The 20,474-nt window shown below is 42.8% G+C and overlaps 2 protein-coding genes across 2 annotated transcripts; one reads left to right on the top strand and one right to left on the bottom strand.

Moving 5' to 3' along the window:
• Positions 1 to 6: 6 nt before the first annotated feature.
• Positions 7 to 14,388, top strand: ARG2 (arginase 2). The gene is made up of 8 exons (XM_015864768.2): positions 7 to 214; positions 299 to 371; positions 9,885 to 10,062; positions 10,929 to 11,088; positions 11,649 to 11,743; positions 11,883 to 11,987; positions 12,668 to 12,804; positions 13,967 to 14,388. The coding sequence occupies exons 1-8, from the start codon at positions 98 to 100 to the stop codon at positions 14,170 to 14,172; spliced, it is 1,071 nt and encodes a 356-aa protein (XP_015720254.1). The 5' UTR covers positions 7 to 97; the 3' UTR covers positions 14,173 to 14,388.
• Positions 14,254 to 20,474, bottom strand: VTI1B (vesicle transport through interaction with t-SNAREs 1B). The gene is made up of 6 exons (XM_015864770.2): positions 20,135 to 20,474; positions 18,109 to 18,167; positions 17,720 to 17,911; positions 16,431 to 16,604; positions 15,655 to 15,716; positions 14,254 to 14,669 (listed from the first exon to the last, which is right to left on the bottom strand). The coding sequence occupies exons 1-6, from the start codon at positions 20,466 to 20,468 to the stop codon at positions 14,573 to 14,575; spliced, it is 918 nt and encodes a 305-aa protein (XP_015720256.1). The 5' UTR covers positions 20,469 to 20,474; the 3' UTR covers positions 14,254 to 14,572.

The raw sequence follows: 20,474 nt of genomic DNA, 5'->3' as shown, positions 1-20,474 counted from the left end.
TAAAAGGAGCGGGGCGACCGCGGTGGGCATCACTGGGCACCATCGGCATCATCGGGCACCATCGGGCACCATCGGCTGTTTGAGCATCTTCTGCACCATGGCTCTGCGCGGCGGCTTCGTGCGGCTCCTCCGCAAGCGGGCGGATGCGGGACTGCAGCTGTCCCGGCGGGCGCACTCGGTGGCGCTGGTGGGCGCCCCGCTCTCCAGGGGGCAGGTGGGCGCCGGGCCGGGCCGGGGGGGGCTGTAGCCTGGAGCCGGGCGGCTCTCGCTAACGCGTCCCTTTTTCTCTGTCTGACAGAAACGGCGCGGAGTGGACCACGGCCCCGCTACTCTCCGCGCCGCGGGGCTGGTGGAGCGGCTGGCCGGGCTCGGTGAGACACCGCGGGCCGCGATCCGACTCGTCCCACCCCCATCGGGGCTCCCCCTTCCCCGCGCACATCGGGGGGAGCGTGACTCAGCCGCGCGTTGTGCTGCGCCGGGGCCGGGGGAGGCTGCGTGAGGGGCTGCCGCGCCGCGCCGTGCCGGCCGCCCATCTCCCGTGCCGAACAGCGGCGCTACCTCGTGGGATGCCCGAAACAAAGGGCTCGCTGCCGCAGCCCGCGTGTCTTCCCGGCTCCCGGGGGCCGCATCCGCTCGGCAGCGGGCGTGCGCTGCTCCCAAAAGCCAGAGGAGCATCAGGCCGCGTAGGGAGCGTTCCGCGTATGCAGCCAAGGGATGCCCTTGACTGTGCTCCTCGATTATTTTATCATTATCATTGTCCGTGTTCATTGCTAGGAACTCAGCTTGTTCCCACAACAGCCGTATACTTTCAAGTGATGAAATTCAGAATTTTCTGGAGAAATCTTTAGGTCTGCATCTATCTGAAGTTTTAGCATATCTGTTTTTCAGCTTCCTGCATCTACAAGCTGAGAATTGGTTAACAGCCGTGAGATGGTGTTCAAAATGTGATATAAGGGACAGAAACCTTTAAAGTGGTCTTAAAGAATCTTTAGGTAGCACTGAAAACTGCCATAGAGATGAATTGCAGAGGTGGACCAACAGCAGAAAGAATCACGTTAGCAATAATTGCACATACTGTAGATAATGAAATTCAGATGCATACAGAGAGGAAGAATAATTACTTAATAGCCTTCTAGCAAATTTAATCTGAATTATGAAACCACTTTAAAACAGGCTATTGTTCTGCACAGCCCTGTGGGCTCACTGTGTGCGTTTTGGGATTCACAAGCTGGAAAGTCCCGATTTGTCAGCAAATGCATAGATGCTCTTTTCCTGTCCTATGCCAAGCTGAGATGGATGTCTTGCTCATCTGCACACCCTTAGCAACATTTCACTTGTTAGCAATCATGGTCTGTAGCCACAACAAAAATAGAAGAGCTGCTGTACACTGAAATAAACACAGGTCTAGATCTTACTGACCTTAAAGTTACTGAAAATAACGAGTTGGCAGCTTTGAAAGGATGTGTTATCCTTAGCGAGGAGGCAGGCAGTGGTTTGACGTCAACTGACAGTAGACATCTCTATTGGAAAGTTTGGGAGTCTCTTTCAAGTAGTTCAGATGTAATAGTTTGCATTTTACAGAAATCCTTATTTTGATATAAGACCTCCTTTGCATGACACTATTTTGCTTCTGTGTAAACTTGGAGGTGGTGAGGAGAAAGGATCCCTTTCAGGATCTCGGTAACAACAACAAAAATAAGGATAGAAATGAAGCAAACTAAATTCAGAAATAAACAGGTGAAGGGTACTCTCACTGTTCAGTTGCTTATGGACCGCTTACTAATTTGTCAGTGATGTACATGGAGATGCTTTCTTGCTCTTGCTTTTAAACTTCTTAACAGCTCTGGTGTTTTTTCTTCCCACAGTTTTAGTTTCTTGTATTGTTCTTCCACTGGGGTGCTGCTCTTTGCCATTTGGCATTGATGCTTCTTGCGCCTCTCTCCTGAACAGGTTGAGATGGCACAAATGTCGTAACTCATTCTGTGTGAGGGCCCATCCCTGGCACGGGCTGAGGAACTGTTTACTGTGCAGAGACCATCTGCTGGAGGGCTGGGTGGTAGGCTGAAAACTGCCATGAATTGTGCACATCTGTCTGTGAAGACTTAACTAATAATCAGTTTTTGTGTGAGGGCTGGCAGGATAGCTTTGCCTGGAGTAATGTGATAGTGCCGTTGCTTGGCCTCCTGTGCTATGCTGAACTGGCACTAAAACATCTTCCTTTGTCTTCACCTTTCTAGCACAGCACATTTTCTTTTTAAGACTGAAGAAGGCACAAAAGCAGCGCTGCTCTTATTAACTGGAGCCTTCCATCTATCTGTTCTGCTAAAAGAATCTGTTATTCTCATGGGTCCTTGTTTCTTGTTTTCCAGGAGCAGGTAGATAATTGCAGCAGAAAAGATTTCTCCTTGAGAATAATGTCTGCCTAAGATATGAGGCTTCTCTTTTCCCATATATTTTGTCTATTTCTGAAGCTTTCATGTCAATGAGTTGCAGGTGCTATTTTATTTTGATCCCCCTGCTTCCCCTCCCAGCAGGGTTGTTGGAGATGGCTATAGACACAATTGCAATGTTTGTCCTTGTCAATACACGGATGAGCTGTGGGGAGATGCTTCCTAGCAAGAAAGTGAGTTGGATTCAGAATAGTCAAAAGAAGCAGAAATGGGAAAAGGAGATGTCATTCCTTTAGGGAAAACTGCATTTGTTTGTTTCAAGTAGAAGAGATTGCTAGAATCTGCTGTTTGCCTGAAAATGTAAAGTTTATCTTGCTCGTTTTTCATCCACATGTTCAATTTGACCTGCATGAAATGGAGATGCTCTTAAATCCACTTCAGAACTGTAGCACCTGGGTAGTAAGACCCATGCACTGCCCAAGTCACATGTGTCATACTTTGTGACTTTGAACATCAAGGAACAGCATGGCTTTGTGTGTGTGTGTGTATATCTAATTGAATAACTTCAGTAGACAATGCTTTAGGTATGTCAGAGAAAGTGAGAACACCATATCTTTGGTTCTTCCTTTTACCACTCTCCTGTTTGGAAGGGATTTCTCTGTTCCCCACACTCTATTTTAACAGCTAGTCTTTTATAGTTCCTTTGCAGCCTCCTGAGCTGCTGCTCTACTTTCTGTCTTCATGGATCTTTCCCTTGAAAGACACTGTAACTGTAGGCACGTGGTATGATATCTTTTAGGCTGCCTAGAATGATCACTGCTGCTGAGCAGCTTGTTTATGCTTAGGCTGAAATACAAAGAGGGAGCTGAGAGGCAGATGGTATCACTATCCTGTCAGAGATGAATCTGAGCCATTAACTCGTTTTTATGCTCTCCTTAGAAGAATGAGAACACTGTTACCTCCTGGTAGTACCTTGAGGTGCACTCAGGAGGAGAGAGTGCTAAGGTAGCAGGAGTCCAGCTCCCAAGCCAAAAACAGTGGGTGTGCAAGTCTGTAGCAAGCACAATTAAAACATAACTAAGCCTGAGGGGCTTCTTAATCACTTTAGTGACGTCTGTCTTTTGGCATTGTTTCTTTTCCAAAGGGAAACTAAAATAATAACACCTTAAAGGACTCTACCATCTCTCCAGAAAAGAAAAAAATATTACATGAAAACAGAGATTGTTAACTGCACAGTGTGGGGAGAGAGGACAGCATACAAAGTTGGAGGGCTGTGTGTTGTTCTAGCACTTAATACAAATAGGAGATTGTCAAGACTTCCAGTGGAAGGGCATGGGGAAGCTGTGATGTGTCAGAGTACACACTGACTTAAGCTGCAGAAGATGCAAAGTGTTCTTTTTTGGAGTATTCTTTTCAAAGTTTGCTTTGGTGTTTTTTTTCTTTGACCTCACCCTTCTGCTGTAGATTATACAGAGAATCTGATTAACCTTAAATCCAATGCTGCTTAGTTCCCTTACTTGACAGAGAAAAGGACCATTCTTACATGATTTTTTTTCATAAGCAGTAGGTAGCTGTTAGTCATCTCAAAGGCTGTTGTGATCTAGAGCACCATTGCTGTTGCTAGCATGGAATTAACTTTCATATGTTGACTACTGCTAGGTTTTATGTTCTATTTAATGAACCAAACGTGGCTGGATTGCTGTGTTTCGTTACAGTTGGGTTTCTCCTACTCTAGAATGCATTTTAAAAAACTGGAAGAGAGCTGCTTGCTTGACAAGTTGATATAGACCACAGCCATGGAGCCTACAATACAAGTAGAGTTGAGCTTGTCAAAAAGAATGATCATCATGTTGCTGCTCTTCTGTTCCACAGGAACAGAGCTCTTCAGTAATAGCATGCAAGAGGTCAGTGCAGTGAATCAGAAAACTGAAGGAGGCACCCCCTCTAAAAGAGGAAAGGAGCTCCTAATCCCCACATGACTGTAGATATGCTCCTGATTTGCCTAAAACCACTGGATCCCTACTGACATCAGCTCCTTAAAATAGCCATTCAGCTTTTCTGTCTCACCAACAGATGAAGTTATAATTTCAGATGAAGACCAGTTTCTGAACTGATGGAAAATAAATCATGAAGCAGCTACTTAGACATATCCACCATTATCTTCTCAGGTGAAGAGTTTTAAGGAGATAGTTTTTCAATTATGTACAGAATGTACTGGTGCTGGAGTTGAGCAGAGGTTAGTAGAGCCAATCAAGTCTCCTTAATCTGTGGAATTCTAGAGAAGCCCAAATTTCCTCCATAGGTAAACTTAAGATCTGTCTCTCTTGTTATTTGTATTTTTCACAGTTGACGAGGCTAAGATGGAGGCAGACAAAATAGTAAACAACTGCTCACAATTTAAGTAGAATGCTTTGTTAAATCTCCGTGTTGCTGAGATGAAAAATGCTATTGTTTGAGAGTGTTTTCTGATCACATCTGCTGCCAGTACTGTCAAAGCTGTCTATTAATTTGCTAGGAACTTTCTCAGCAGAAAAACTGGCTAGGATACAGCATAAGGTTGTTAACAGTAATAGCTCGGACATCTGCCCTACCAAGTAGAAGTAGGAATGCCTACAAAATGTAAATGGCAGCCTTCTTGCCTTTTCCTTTGCTTCTCACAGACAAAAGCGCACACAAGAATCCTCTATTTAACAGCAGTACAACATGATTATGAAGCATTACAGCTTATTTCTAGAACTGGAATAAATTAATTGCTTCCTCTTATTTACACAGATCCAAGAGACAATTCTTTAAAATTACTCCTTTCAGACTTTGTTTTGCCATGAATGGTTAATTTCACAGACCAGTGATACCTGTATGGCCAAAGTCAAGGCACAGTTTGATGTCCCGGTCATAACTGGCACCTGCAGCATGTCTAACATCCAGGTAGCTCTCAGAATGCACTGAGGGCAGGTGTGGATCAGCTCCATGACAGCAGGCTGCCAGCTGACTGATAACCATGAAGGCAGAAGGAGCCCTGAGGAGGCTTTGCAAGAGAGCTGCTTTGGGAACATCTCCAGGGAGGCTTCTTCATGGTTGCTTTTTCAACTGGCCCTGGGCACAGAAAGCTAAGCTAGAAGAAAGAAAATGCGTTCTGACACCAGTTATGAGATATCCTTTTAAATGCTGGACACTTTGATGTCTGCATGATTACCATGAGGCTTAGACATATCTAGAGAAATAACAGCAGTGGGTGTATATGGAGTTCAGGTGTTCCTTCTAAAAGGTCAGTGCTGATTCTCATCCCTTGTATTTCATTTAGTTTTATGAGCAATGTGTTTCAATCTTGACATCTTATTACAAAATCAGTTTTAATACATGGCTTAGCTGATTTTCTTCACCCACAAGATGAACTGGATTGGAATAAGTTTAAGTTGGATACTGCTTAATTTTTCATTATGAATGGTTTTTGAAGGAGAGAAGCACAGGGAGATGACTGAAAAATCTAGACAACAAATTGTTCTTTGGTCATTTCAATATGCATAAGTGAGCTGGTCTGATACTAGTTTATAGAAGCAGATATGGAGAAACCTTCATTGAGCTCTACTTCTGCTCTTCCTTCCTTGTTACTGTCTGGATGGTCAACTAATATAATAATCACTTCTGTAATGTTCTCAAGCATTTTATTATTAAGGAAAGTTGCCTTGGTATTAACTTCCTATGGCTCTAATTGCTTACTTGCTGTCAGAAACTGTTTCTGGGTTTCTGTTTCTGGATTCTGGTTTATTGGAAGGAAAGTGGAACTTGTGCTGGGCTGGTACAGGGGAGTGACGGACCATAATAACTGCCCCCTTCTCTCATCTCTGATGCAAGCTACAGTGCAAATGTTTCTCAACACCTGATGCTGACGTTTTTGGAGACCTCTTTCAGGTCAAGTGCACTAGATTTCGTAAGTGATTAAAGTTACAAAGGGGAAATGAGGTAGCTTCTTCATTTGTGACTGAAAAAATATTTCTTGGCTAATAGAAAGCAAAGGGGACACCTCCAGACTAGAGATGGTAGCACTTGGAATTGGGTTGTTGCTGTCTTTTACTTTGCCTTAAGCCAGAAATGTCTGAACACCAAAAAGCAAGGCGGAGCTTCCTGGGATGTATAATTCTTTCTTAGTGAAATTTGACAGCTGAAAACTAGGGAACCATCAAATACCTACTAGAAGAAATTTCCCATTAGACAGTGACATATAATAAAAGAGACTCAAACTCTATGTAATCAACTTCAAAGCAAAAAGATTTGATTAAACCAGGCTGCTGAAGGTTTAGACCCTTGGAGCTACAACCTTTCTAATCTAGTTTCCTACTTCAATAAAACAAAAGTTTGCCTTTGCTTACACCCATCTCCCCAGGTGAATAAGGAGGGTTGGAACTATCTTAAAAGGGGTTTCAGAATGCACTGTTCGTACTGAATGAGTCATTCGTTTGTTGTGTAACACACTGCCCTTGTCTTTGAGAAAGCATTACAAAATTAAGTCCAAACAAGTCAATGAGCTTATAATGGTAACAGTTTGTAGCCCTTTATTCCCAGGAAGTAAAATGTTACCTACGAACAGCCTTTACAATGCTCATTGCTTCCTGACAAGCCTCTCTGTACTAAGGAGGCTGTCATCTGAGCAAACTCTGTTGTGTAAGCAAGAATGATGCTTTCATGAGAGCAGTTTTATATAACACATAGCTTAAAGTGAGGTACAGTAACGGTGGCACTTCCAGATTCTTTTTAAATTAGTCCAGCCAGATTTAAAAACCCTTAAGAAAAATGTCCTATTTTAATTTAAGATGTTCTATTTTACCTCTATTACACAATTATTCAGTGTAAGCAGCCTCTGTCAAGAGATTGTCTCCATCTCATTTTCCACCTGCTTCTGTTTCAAGTCTTGTTTGCTGCCTAGGAGACTTGTTATAACTGTATTACAGCAGTGTGCCTTCCAGCAATGTCAGCACATAGGCTGGACTTGGAAGGCTGAATCTCTGTCAAATCTTTGCTTCTGGCTAGAGAAGGATGGGGAAGCTTTCCCTAATGTTGGTGCCTAGGTAGTTTTTCAGTTAAATGCCACCTGCTTTTGCATTGGGCTGAGCCCCATTATGACATTAACTAAAAAGGCGTACAGGAAACTTTATTTTCTTAAATACATCCTTAATTTGTATTTATATTTTTTCCTAAATACAAGTTAAGCTCCTACTGATGAAAAATGCAGATTCCCTTTGCTAGACGTTTGTTTTGGGTTCTTCAAGCTAAAGAAGCAACTGTTCTACATCCCATTTGGTGGTTGGATGCCTGTTTGACCTTCTCCCAACCTACTGCATTTTCTTGAGCTCTGAAAAAATCTAGAGGTAAATGCTTATAGACAGAAAGTAACATCTATGAAGCCATTACTGATACTTGAAAGGGAATAAGTCTGAGCAGTAGAAAAAAAGATGTGAGCAAACAGGAATGCCAGATTCCTTGGACTCATTAGAAGGCACAGCATGCACACCATTTGCCTGTGCAGCAGGTCGCATCTAGTCAGGGACAGCAGGGGACATACCTTGGCATTCAAAGGTTTGTTCTGCCAGGTGAAGCTTCGTTTTCCAAAATTTAAGGAGAAAAATCACACAAAACGAAGACACCAGACAACTGGTGGCTGTGACCAGCAAATTCATTGCATCTGTGACCTAACTAGAAGGCTATGTAGAATGAAAGCAGTTCCCCCTCACCCCCACCAGCTCTGCAGATTTGCCTGCATGTGTTTTTATTTCAGGCAATCACATTCTTATCTGTCAAGAATATTCAGTAGGATAGATGAGTCATCTTCAGCCATACTCCAATACTTTCATTGAATCTTTAGATAATAGTGGAATAGTGCATACGTGCCTGAGAAGTAGTCTTGCAGGAAGATACAGATTAAGAAACAATTCTTTAAGGTACGTACAGTGAATGTTGCAATGCTTTCCTGATTCTGTGTGGGAGCAGAATGAAACAGTGGGGGGAAATGACTGCACTGGAGAGAAGATAATGCACTGAAACCTGGAGGAAAAAAAAAAAAAAGCTAAAAATTCCAAAGCTGTTGTCCTGCCAAGGACTTCAGTATTGTGTAAGGGAGGAGAAAAAATGCTGCTGTATGCCTGTGCTGTCTTTTGAAATCTATGGGGCAGTAGGTCCAGCTTACTGCCTTAAGCCTCTGTAGGTGATGTGCATTCTTGCAGAGCAGCTGATGCTGTATTCACTGAATCCCTTGTCAAGTAGCTGTACTCAGCTGCTACATCTTTATCTCAGATTTGCATATGTCCTTGATATAGAAAATATGCTTGCCTATTTCCCAGCAGCCTAATTCTCACAAGTGGCTCAAACTATTTCCTTCATTCCATTCATTAGTCCAAAAAATCCTTTGAAATGATAATGAACTCAAATTTTTCCTAGTGCAACTTTAACTTTTTTTCAACCAAATTCAGTGCCTTTTTCACAGCTAATGGTTTCATGGGACTCAGACAGGAAACACAGAGACCCAAGTGGGACGTTTCTTCATGTTGATTTGCTTGCTTTAGTTTTTAAAAGTTCCCTGTTAGTCACTGAATGGCTGAAGGCAAAATGTCAAGCGCCGGCCTGGATGCTTTGAACTATGAACCAATTAGTGACTCTGAGGAACAAACTGGAGAGACATGAGTGGTATTTGGAGTAGTCTTAAGCTAATTTCATGTAGCTGTAAATACCTTTTACGGTACTCACCAGTGCCTGCAGCGGCTGGCCTATCTGAAACTGAAAGGCTCTGCATGCAGGATCTGAAAGACTGTTTGAAAGCATGTGGTATCAGAGAGCAGAACTTCAAAGGTGAAGCACTGAGATGGAAGAGAATTTAGAAGCAGCCAGTTAATAAACTTTTTCCATTTGGGTGAGAAAAGGGAGATGACACCCAAAAATGTTCCCTTATTTCCTTGTCTGTGAAGGGACTTCTTTTTGTTAAATAAGCAGAAAGATCTTTTAGGATAAGTCTTAGATTCATAACATTGTTATGTTTCAACAGCTGTTTAATCTTGCGGCTTCTTGCTTTGAGAAAATGGACAGGTTCTCTTACAAGACACCAGCTGCATGGGAAGTAGTCTTGTAAAACAAACAAAAACCCCATCACCTCCATTACAGTTAGGCATACTTTGTGCCTGGGTTTTTGTGGGGTTTGGGAATGGTAAATAACTACTAGGACTCAAACAAACTTGATGGAATACAGTTCTATGCATCTTTCAGCAAATGGTTTAAGATTGTACACAACTTGGCTAATTAGAAAGACAGCAATACAAACTATACTTTTTTTTTTGTACTATAATTGTTGGCAAGGGTGCGCAGACAGTCTAGTGAATTGGTTCTGTTCCTGTTGTTCCTTACATATTTGCCCAACTAATTTTTTGAAGAGCCCACATTTTCAGTTTGGACTGTGCTTTCCTTTGGATGCTTGCTTAATAATGCCTCTTTCTCCTTTTGTTGTGTTTCCAGGATGCCAATTGTATGACTTTGGAGATTTGAATTTCACTCCAGTTCCCAATGATGAACTGTACAACAACTTGATCTATTACCCACGGTCAGTGGGGTTAGCCAGCCAGGTCCTGGCTGATGCTGTAAGCAGAGCGGTAGCTGCTGGACACAGCTGTGTCACTATAGGAGGTGATCACAGGTACGCTCACAAACTGGAGGCTATTCATGTTGCATGCTTACAGGCTAACACTTAAAAGAGAGTATAAGAGCTAAAGTAAAAAATAGAAGGGTAGCAAGAAGGGGGTTGTTCCCTGGCAGTACCACAGCAGCATCTTGATTTCTGAGTATTTTGGGGTGGAACAAAAATGTCATTTATAAAAACCAGGCCTTCTAAAGATAGTATTGCTTAATTCCAGGCTGTTCTTAATCTGTAAATATACAAATGAGGTTTTTCTCTTTGGGAAAGTTGTGTGATCAGAGCCCTTTAGAAACTGTTGCAGTTTCGTTAGTGGTGAACGTTTAGTCACTTGTCTGTTTTGACCCCTTATAGCTCTCAGGATGTCATCTCTTAGGATGGATTTGTAATGCCTGCACATGGGCCACTTTTTAATAGATGTTTTTATACATTAGACTGTCTTTCTATTCTTTTTCACTAACCTTCAGTGTAAGAAGTGATTGAAGAAAGCTGGGCATATAAGAATGAACTTGAGGTGAAGGTGAGATGGCAAAACTGGAGAACAGCAAATTACTGAGTTAGGAAACCTGGTACACTAAGAGAGCATTTGGAGCTACAACACGCAAAAACTTAGTTTGGGAAGGCTGGCAATGGAGAAAGAAGAGCTCTCTTTTATCTTTCATTACAAGTACTGTCCTGCAGAGTTATTTGGGAGTGGCATACCACACAGTCTGTACAGCACACACCTTTGTTCATCATAGGGATGTCCAATATGTTGAAACATGACAATGATGCTGTCTGAAGTTGCAGGCTTCCTACTTCCTCTTCAGAACAACTACAGGGACAATGTTTTGCAGAACTGAGTAAAGACTTTGCTACTGTACTTGCAGCTTGGCACTTGGTTCTGTCAGCGGCCATGCACGACAGTGCCCACGTCTCGGTGTGATCTGGGTGGATGCACATGCTGATATTAACACTCCTCTTACAACTCCAACTGGAAACCTCCACGGACAGCCAGTCTCATTTCTCTTGAGAGAACTTCAAGATAAAGTAAGTATCTTATTAGACAGTCAGCCTACATTGAAATCCTTTCGGCATCTTACTTTTTCTGGCATTGAGTGCACTCTTAACTGCCATGTGTCCCTGCCATGCAGGTGGGTTGTAACTTTGGAACTTGATTGCCTTTAAGGTCCCTTCCCACCCAAACTGTTCTATGATTCCACAAGTACCTGTAGGATCTACTGGAGACACAACAGCAGTGTCCTGTGTGCTTGTCAGGAGCTGAAGCCTTTATGGTCAGAACTTAGAAACAATAACCTGTTTCTGTTAAGGTTTAGGCTGGATAGAGGAGCAGAATCAGGAACTGTGTATTGGGAACAGACACTGGATTGCAGAAAAGCTTAACAACTTCATCCATTAATGTATTCAGCTCAAGTGAAAATGGTGGGACGCTGGCAGGGACTGATTACATTAGGAAACAGGACTCTTAAGTGGTGAACTCTTCTCTATATAGGCAGAGAGAAGATGCTATAAAGTTTTGATGGAAGAATTAAATACAAGTTTGTTATATATGTCATTAAACTAATCTGATATAAAAACTTTGCCTGCAGGTCCCACAACTTCCTGGCTTTTCCTGGCTAAAGCCCTGTATTTCAGCATCTGATATTGTGTACATTGGGTTGAGGGATGTGGATCCTGCTGAAAAGTAAGTTGATTTAAAGGATTTCCATAAACTCTTGAAATCATGGGCTTCTTCCACAGAACCCTGGCTGTTTACAAGGATTGTACAGTTTACGCTTAGGCCACTAATAATGATGATTCTTTTTAAAATCTTATTCTAACAGCTACATTTTGAAAAACTATGACATCCAGTATTTTTCCATGAGGGATGTTGATCGTCTTGGAATCCAGAAAGTTATGGAGAGGACATTTGAACAACTGATGGGCAGGTAACAAACTATGGGCTTAACTACTCTACCAGCTTGCTGAGTACTTACTTTCCCAAGAGTTATGTAAGTGAAGGTCACTGATTATGTAAGGCAACCTAAGAGAAGTGTTAAAGTCTCCAGTAAATATTAGGTCTTAGCGCTGGCTTTGAATCCTTGACTTACACGTTTTAAAACAGAACCATTTCACAGTGTTTGGCAAAAATCTTGAAAGGAATTACAGCTGTAGCAACTAATGAAGCCTGCTGTATCTTATTTGTCCTTTTTCTTGAGGAATCCTGTATTTTGGTGCAGTTTGACAGAAGTGTTAAATCAACTCTGAGTCTCGAGTACCCTTCCAAGATTATACATATATATTAGTAACTGAGAGTAAATTGAATTCAGCTGCAGTAAATGAGGTAGAAGCATTTAATGGCCTCCCCCTTAGATGGAAGCAGATGCTCAGTGAAACTAGAAAGACAAACTTCTCTTTTCCCAAGGTATATTAGAAAAAAGTTTGAGGTAAGAGATGGTTCAGAGAACCAAAAGGTTAAAAATATATATATTTCCAAATACACATGGCATAGGACTTTGTGCAAAGATCATGCAAGAGGATGCCATTTCACTGATCGGCCTGGACAGTGAAAAAATACACATAGAAAAACTTTTAAGTTTCTGAGATTCCTTTTCTTGTCCTTGTTTAGGAGACAGAGACCAATTCACCTGAGTTTTGACATTGATGCTTTTGATCCTTCACTGGCTCCAGCAACTGGGACTCCTGTTCTAGGTGGATTAACTTACAGAGAAGGCATGTACATTGCAGAGGAAATACACAACACAGGTAAGAGCTGACAAGCTTTTCTGCACTAAGCCAGGAAGGACAAACTACACAAAGCCCATAGCAGTTGCATTTCTCATGTATAACCAAATAAGATGAACATAGCCAAAACTGAGATGCCTGAAGAATCAGTTCAGTTTCTTCCCACTGAGCAGTAATTCAGGTGTTGAAAGCAGCTTTCCCATCAACATTCTCAAAAGTAAATACAAATATTAACAACAAATACAGAAAGTGGTTTTGTCGTTCTACAAAATACCATTCCCTATACCTATTCCCCATTTGGGGGAAAAGGATACAAACAATTCTAAGCAGTCTGGAGATCCTACTCTAGGATGCGAAACTAACAAATCAAGCTTTCATCAGATATCCACAGAAGCTAACTTAAGGGTTTCTTCCTTGTGCCACAGAGACTTTGTTTAAGCAATTAATTATTTGCAGTAAAAACTGTTATGGGAAAAATAAAAACAAAGAGCAGAAACCTCCACAGAATCACGAACAATATGACAAAAATTAGCCAGAGGATATAAAATAGTCTTCATGTTACAAAGGGCACCTCAGAACTGTAAGTGAAAGATCAAACTCCTGAATTTCTCCTGAATGCTAAAAGCATGAATGGAGAGAGGTAGCAACAACCTAAAGAACTAAAGAAAATAACTTACATCTAAGAACAGTGCCCTTTTCCCTCACTTGAGCCAATTTTATTTGTCCAATGGACAGAATAGGTCAGAACCTCAAACATCAGACTAGCTGCAAAGAATGAAGGATTGCAAAATAAACCCTATTACAGCTTTAACCTTTATCCTTAGTGTAATGTGATACAAAGCATACCAAGATGGCAAAGCAGCAATATCTTAAGCTACGGCAAGTGAGTATCTGCCTAGATGGGACAGCAGTAGGAACAGAAACAAACTGCTTACCTTTGGAAGGTCTGTAAGGTCCTCAAGGAGACAGACTGAGATGCCCCCACCTCCACTGCCAACCCTTAAATGAGGCCTGGGAAGAGGTGGATCCTGGCTCCTCCCCTTCTGGTCACTCAGGCACACTACACGCAGCTGAGCTCCCCTGGGTTGGCCCTGCCCTCCCACCAGGTGTTCAATCACAGGTTCAAACCGTAATTTAGCATTTCCACTACACATAGTAACAAAGCTGCACCTAATTTTTACAGGAATGCTTTCAGCTGTAGACCTGGTTGAAGTCAATCCGCTGCTTGGAGCTTCTCAAGAGGAAGTGAATGCAACTGCTAGTCTTGCAGTTGATGTGATAGCAACGTGCTTTGGACAGACGAGAGAAGGGGCGCACACTGCTTTTGATGAACTCCCAACACCCAGCTCTCCAGATGAATCTGACAGTGAACAGCAAGTGAGGATTTAAGAGCCCGCAATGCTGGGTATGCTAGATGTTAAAGAGCTCTGCTGAGACACTCGAGCAAATAGACTGTCAACACTTGGCAAATACTGTTAACTAACTTCTTGATTTTTAAATAAAAGTAGTTTTTGCACTTGATCAGTGGCTACTGTATTACATATGAAGATTTATTCACTTAGTTAAGTATATACAAATTGAGACAATAAAATATTTATTACCTTCTCTGTAATCTCACTGGTAGTTTGCAAGTCTGTCTGTATTTTCCTTTTGCTTCCTTTCACTGTCTTTCTCGTGTCAGTACAGTTTCAGTGGTGCATGCTGTCTCATGAGATAGTTCAGTTTTAGACAGTCACAGAGGAGACATCCCATCCTGCTCCTCAGCAGTGGAAAACAAAGTCACAAAGGTTCATCTACTGCGAAAGAATTTGTAGTAGACCACACCTCCTAGGATGGCTAGTTCCAGGACGATGATGATCATCAGCAACAACTTATTAGTGGCTATTCTAGAGTTAAAAAATAATAAACACAAATAATCCAAGGCTCTTTTATAAGAAAAAAAAGCTGATTCTTACCTTCAGAAAGTAGATTCCCTGTTTCTGCTAGTACTATTTTAAATAGCACTTAAGAAGGCAACCTTTGGGTGCCCATTTAATTTTTCCTGAAATCCTATATCCCATCTTTTATTTCAAAAACCGCAGTTGTGTTCTTTTCCTCCTGCCCCCATTCCCCAGAAAGGCAGAGCATCCTGCTCTGTGTGTGCCTGTTTATTCAATTAAGCACAAAGGAACACTTAAGTTGAATTGCTGCAGCTTTAAAACCTACACTGTGGTTAATTTTACATCAATTAATACAGTTAAGTTGAGATTTTTAGTCTTAATTCACTGTACTTTTCCTTTGAAAATTATTGCTAAAGGAAATTATGGTAATTATAAAGGAAAAAGCTTGTTAGACCAGAAGTACCCACTGAAAAAGTATTCCATGAACTGGTTTATGAGAATAATTAAACCACACAGTTAAACCATAAATACACTTAAGCAACCAAGGCTTTAGTCATCAGCACAGGGTAGGGTCAAGCTCAGAGTTTCTCAAATAACAGTCCAGCTGTGCTAAGGCATTCCTGTGGGCTCAATGGATTTGTCTCTGTCATCAGACACCTAAATCACTTAATGCTGCAGTGATTTATGCCACAGTGTCTCCCAACCTGAATAAACACTATTCAAAATTTACCTTTAGAAATAGACTGTAATTTAGTCAAAATCCCTCCCATCACTACAATCTATCGTGCCTCATTGTTACAACCCCAGTATTATCTTAATAAAACTGTATACAAATAATTTGCAGCACAAATTCAGTAGTATTCGCTCACCTACACTTCCCCTAATATCTCCCTAGAGTTCCAGTTGACACTTTTGTTACTTTTTTCCATAAACAGTAAGCAACAACAGAACCTTCAGAATACTGCATCCCTCTAAGTCAGGTGCTACTCACCTCCTGGACATGGAACGCAGTATCTTACGACTCTTGCTTAAGTTTTCACTTGTATTCACCAACTAAGAAGAAACAAAAGTTATTTACCAGTTTACAGTTCTGAAGATGCAAATGCAATTCTTAATTGTAACATTTAGACACCAACAAATGCGTTCAACACAAACTATGTGTTCTCAAAATTCAGAGACAACACTGCTCTCCAGGCACAGTACAGAGGGAACAGCTGTCTCCTTACTAAGGCAGAAACAAGACTGTTGGGGATATATTCCTTTAGGTACATGCAAAGATTCCATGCAATTTACAAACACTCTATTGGTAAAGTTGGTGCGAGGCCCTTTTATTAATTGGTTTCTTTAATCGAGTTGTGAATATAATTGCTGTCTGTTATCAGCATGTTCTTCTCTAGTGCATATCTACAACTGTTTGACATGCAATTAAGTTCCCTACAAAGAAAATAAACACGTTGCCCTGACAGGCCTATGTGACCCAACAGATTTGACCACTGAACTGTTAATGGATGATCCATTTCAGCTTGGTAACACTCAGAAATGAACCAAACTGTTGCCTCAGCTAATGTACAAATATTGCAAGGTTAGTGTTGGCTGCTGCCATTCAATTTCATTTCACGAGCACAACACAGTAATGTGGCAGCCTTTGGTATGTTAAAGCATCAACCGGCTCAGCCCATCTGGGGGTCTCCCAGTACAATGACTGGCATACATTTCTAAGCTAACACTGGGCTGTGTGAGCACACTGCCCACAGGATCTCCACTTACTCTGCTCCTGGTGCGTTCCAGTTGCTCTCTCTGCTCCCCAAGTTCTTCAATGATATCAGTACCAATCTGATCTGTTTCAGCAGCAATCCGGTGTGAGCGCTCAATGCTCTGACTGGCTCGGTTCAGACTGTCTGTTCCTTGGAGAAGCAGCACCCTCTGTGACTGCAGATTAGTCTGAGGAAAAATATACATTTAACTATTAAACACCAGGATCTGACGTATTGAAAAAGAAGGGTATGCAGTTAAAGAGTTAAGACATTCAGCTACAAAGAACTGTCTTTGCAGTAATTCATTGTTCTATTGAGCAACATCTGTATGAAAACAATATCTGGGCTCTTCCAGATGCTTTCCTTTTGTTCAGATTTAATGTCAGTCTCATTTGTGACACTACAGCTAGTTGCCAAGGAGATTATTAGGAGTTTACTCAGTCACAGACAAAAAGCATTAGCAGATGGACTGCTAAGTAACAAAGCTCCTCTATTAAAGCCAGTAGCCGCAGACAGAGAGCAAGAAATGTTTGCTGACCTCAGGGTGAACAGGTAACTCAGATTTTCTTAAGCTTCAAAAAGTCTGACCCATCATCCTGCTCTTGGGTTTTAGCAATCAAGAGGAATCAAATGCAAAAATATACCTAGCTACTGTATTATGGAAACTCCCCCAGACATTTCTTAACTAAGGCAGGGAAACAAACAAAAAACCAACACTTTTCCACAAATTTTCTATATAGACACCTCTCTGAAGACAGCAAGCAAATTCATTCTCTCTACCCTGGACATACCTAAATAGATGCAGTAAACCAGTGTATTTCTTGCTCTGCAGCAACACATCCATTACTGCACGAGACAGAGGAAGACAAAACAGTTTCCAGAAAGTATATAAAAAATGAGATTGTTTAAGAGAAGGCTCTATGGAAGAACCTGTACAGTGTATGTAAGTCACATCCCTTTTTGGGGTTAAGATTGAGATCAGTTTACCATTCTTCTCAGCAGGGGAGTGATTTAAATAAAGTATTTCACTATCCTTAACGAGTCTCTTAAAAATATGTTGTGTAGGTGATCAACCACACGTTACCATTTTGATTACATTCATGTCTGCGTTTTAGAACAGAAAAGCTCTCTTATGAGTTCTAGGTCTTTCTTCTTCCCAAGATACTCAAGTTACACACAAAGAGATACACAGGCAGTTATGCAAGAAAGCAAGTGGATTAAAGTAGAAACACTGTAAGCAATACATCTGAAACATTATCATAATCACAGAAGCTTTAAATACAGTTTCTATCAGATGCTCACACTCTGTTCATTTTCTGTGGAAAAGATTCCGTATTTCATATCCCCTTGACTTCCAGGGCCCAGTCCCAAATCTGTGCTTCTCATCTCCCTCTGGAACATGGAGAGGTCCCTTCTGTATGCCCGGATTTTGCTCATCATTTGATTGCGGAATGGTAGAGGAGCATACTTCAGTTCTTCTTCCATTTCCCGGAGCTTAAAGAAAAGAACACTTATTTTAAAGCATCACATTCATTCTTATAAACAGCTGTACCCAGAACTTACACTAGATGAAGGGATTCACATATTATGTTCACATAAGAACATTAAAGTAAAACTTGGGATACTGTCCTTTCTAGGGCAATCAACATATTAAGTGGCCAGAAAGGCCACAATTCCAGGCTTAAACTTACCGTTTCATTTGCTTCACGCTGCTTCTCATCAAACTCCCGAATCAGCTTTTTCTTCTCCTCTGCACAAGAAAGAGCAACACGTGAGATAAACCCCAACAAAACTAAAGCAGAACTTGAAATCCTGATTTCCAGCAAATCGGGTTTTTGCATCCTAGCAGTTCACTAAAAACAACCACTCAAATAAGACAAGCACCCTGCAGAGCTCTGAGATGGAAGACACCATCAATACACCAGATCAGGTTGTCCAAATACTTCTCTTTTCTGGAACCACACTGGATGTTAGATCAAAACACCTAAAACCAGCTCATCTTATGGATGTGCCGTGGCCACACCAGGGCCCTTCCCTTTCAGTTCAAATCCCCATTAAGCCCCTGAGTTTGACTTGTAGTGCACTTAAGATAGATAAGTTTAAACATAAGTTTAGCGCTGCAGGAAATGCTGATTTATGGGGTTCCTACATTGACTATCCTCAGCTCCTCCCCTGCTTTTCTGCCACGTACATTTGTGCTGATTCAACTGCTTGAACAGCCAGGCTGCTAGCAAGGACACGGGCACACACAGCAAGGAAACAACTTTCTAAAGTCACCATTCTGCTCACGCAGGACACTCCACTCCTTTGGTGAATGTAGTGCCCTCTTAGAACAACTGCTGCTGTCTCGAACCCATTGAAACCCGAAGCAGTGCTGAAAAAGCAGTATTTTACCCTCTTTGGGTGCCCACAATTGGATCAGTACAGCACTGCACTTCAGCCACAGAAACATTACCCACATGTTTCTCAGCATCTGTGAGATCTCATTTAAACCAACCGAAAAACAATCAGTTGAAAAAGGCAGTTAACTGTTTACTCAGAGAATGGGATCTATAGCAGAAACTGATCAATGCCATTTAAAATGCTTTCTTATAGGTTTGGAAGGAAGAAAACACTTGCTTCCAGACCTGAGAATTTATTAGCTTGTAAGATAACATTTCCACATGGAAGATGGTCCAACAATGACACATTTTGTCCTCCCTGCAGTCTGGGAAGTTACCAATCATCTCAAAGGAGTACACAGGACACCATCTGTTGTCCCACAGACTTTTCATGACAGTGTGAAAAATGAAGACCCATGTGGGCATGGACAGCAAAGAATGCCTTACAAATGCCTTCAAAAGAGAGATAAATTCCTGACTTCACATGAACTCCCTTGTTATACTTCCTTGGGAATATCACAGATCTGGGGACCTGGCAATAGTTTACTTTTGTCCACAAAACTGACAACCCTCCTTTCTGCAAGGAAATTTCTGTTCTTTGAAATTCAAGCGTTGTGGGGCATTTTTCAATATGTGTGAGCACGGTCTCTCCCCATTCTTTCCCCAGCAACAGGGTTGAGTTTGTATTTCAAGGCAGCAAAATAACCCTCACCCTACCCTGCAACCTCCTCCCATTAATTGTATAGAAACGATGCCCAGATTCCAGGGCCCTTCTTCACAAAGGGGCATCCCTTCCTTTATGCTTTTCCTTCTTGGTGACTGTCAATAAAACAAAGGCAGCTTTGAATCACAGAACTGCAGGGTTTGGAAAGGACCCCAGGGGATCACCCTGTCCAACCCACTGTTAAAGCCAGTTCCCTGCAGGTCACCAAGGAAAGCATCCAGGAGGGTCCTGAATATCACTGGAGGAGACTCCACAGCTTCTGTGAGCAGCCTGCTCTGCCTTCTGGCCTTGAAAGCTGCGGCCCATAGTTTTAAGTGCCTCCCACTGTACTTTCTGGAAACGAATAGGATGGTGACCCTGCATTTAACCCGGTATTAGACTGAACCGGGCAGCCCGGACACCGCACCCCTCACACCCAGCCGGTGCTTCCCCGCCTCCGCGCCCACTTCCCGTTCTCCGCTACGCCACAGCCGAGCGCTGTGCGCCGGGAGCGGAGCCAAACGAGCCCCTCGGCTCGGGCAGCGCCGGGCCGGACCGCGGGGCCTCGCCGCGCTGCGGGAGAAACCTCCGCGAACCCGACGAAAGCGCCGAGCCGGATCCGCCCCGCCTCACCCGCCGCGCCGCCCCGCAGCCGCTCCGGCACGGCGCGCAGCTCCCCGTGCAGCCCGCGGAAGATCTCGTGCAGCCGCTCCAGGTGCTCGGAGGACGCGGGGCCGCGCTCCGCCATGGCGATGGGCCGTACGGGGCACTGCCCGGCGCCGCTTCCGCCATCGGCCGCGAGGACCCGCGCCTGCGCAATGAGACGCCCCGCGCTGCCTGACCGCGGCACCGGGGCAGCCCAGGCGGAGCGGGGTCCTGGCGGCGCGCTGCCCGCTGGGAGCCGTAGTCGCAGCGCCGCCTCGTGGTGCTCCGCCCCGCCCCGCCCTGCACCGCCCATTGCTCCCATTGGGGC

This window comes from Coturnix japonica, chromosome 5 (genome assembly GCF_001577835.2).
Source record: "Coturnix japonica isolate 7356 chromosome 5, Coturnix japonica 2.1, whole genome shotgun sequence".
NCBI lineage: Eukaryota > Metazoa > Chordata > Aves > Galliformes > Phasianidae > Coturnix > Coturnix japonica.
The sequence above is the reverse complement of the archived record's forward strand: the minus strand, read 5'-3'. Positions and strand labels throughout refer to the sequence as shown.

What these genes read in the sequence shown, in the direction of transcription:
- ARG2 (XM_015864768.2), top strand. Translation starts at nt 98, where the DNA reads ATGGCTCTGCGCGGCGGCTTCGTGCGGCTCCTCCGCAAGCGGGCGGAT. An exon ending in ACTATAGGAGGTGATCACAG is followed by an intron (nt 10,063 to 10,928) that starts GTACGCTCACAA and finishes CTGTACTTGCAG; the next exon opens with CTTGGCACTTGGTTCTGTCA. An exon ending in TGAGAGAACTTCAAGATAAA is followed by an intron (nt 11,089 to 11,648) that starts GTAAGTATCTTA and finishes CTTTGCCTGCAG; the next exon opens with GTCCCACAACTTCCTGGCTT.
- VTI1B (XM_015864770.2), bottom strand. Translation starts at nt 20,468, where the DNA reads ATGGGAGCAATGGGCGGTGCAGGGCGGGGCGGGGCGGAGCACCACGAG. An exon ending in CCACAGAAAATGAACAGAGT is followed by an intron (nt 16,605 to 17,719) that starts GTGAGCATCTGA and finishes ATTTTTCCTCAG; the next exon opens with ACTAATCTGCAGTCACAGAG. An exon ending in TGGAACGCACCAGGAGCAGA is followed by an intron (nt 15,717 to 16,430) that starts GTAAGTGGAGAT and finishes GTTTCTTCTTAG; the next exon opens with TTGGTGAATACAAGTGAAAA.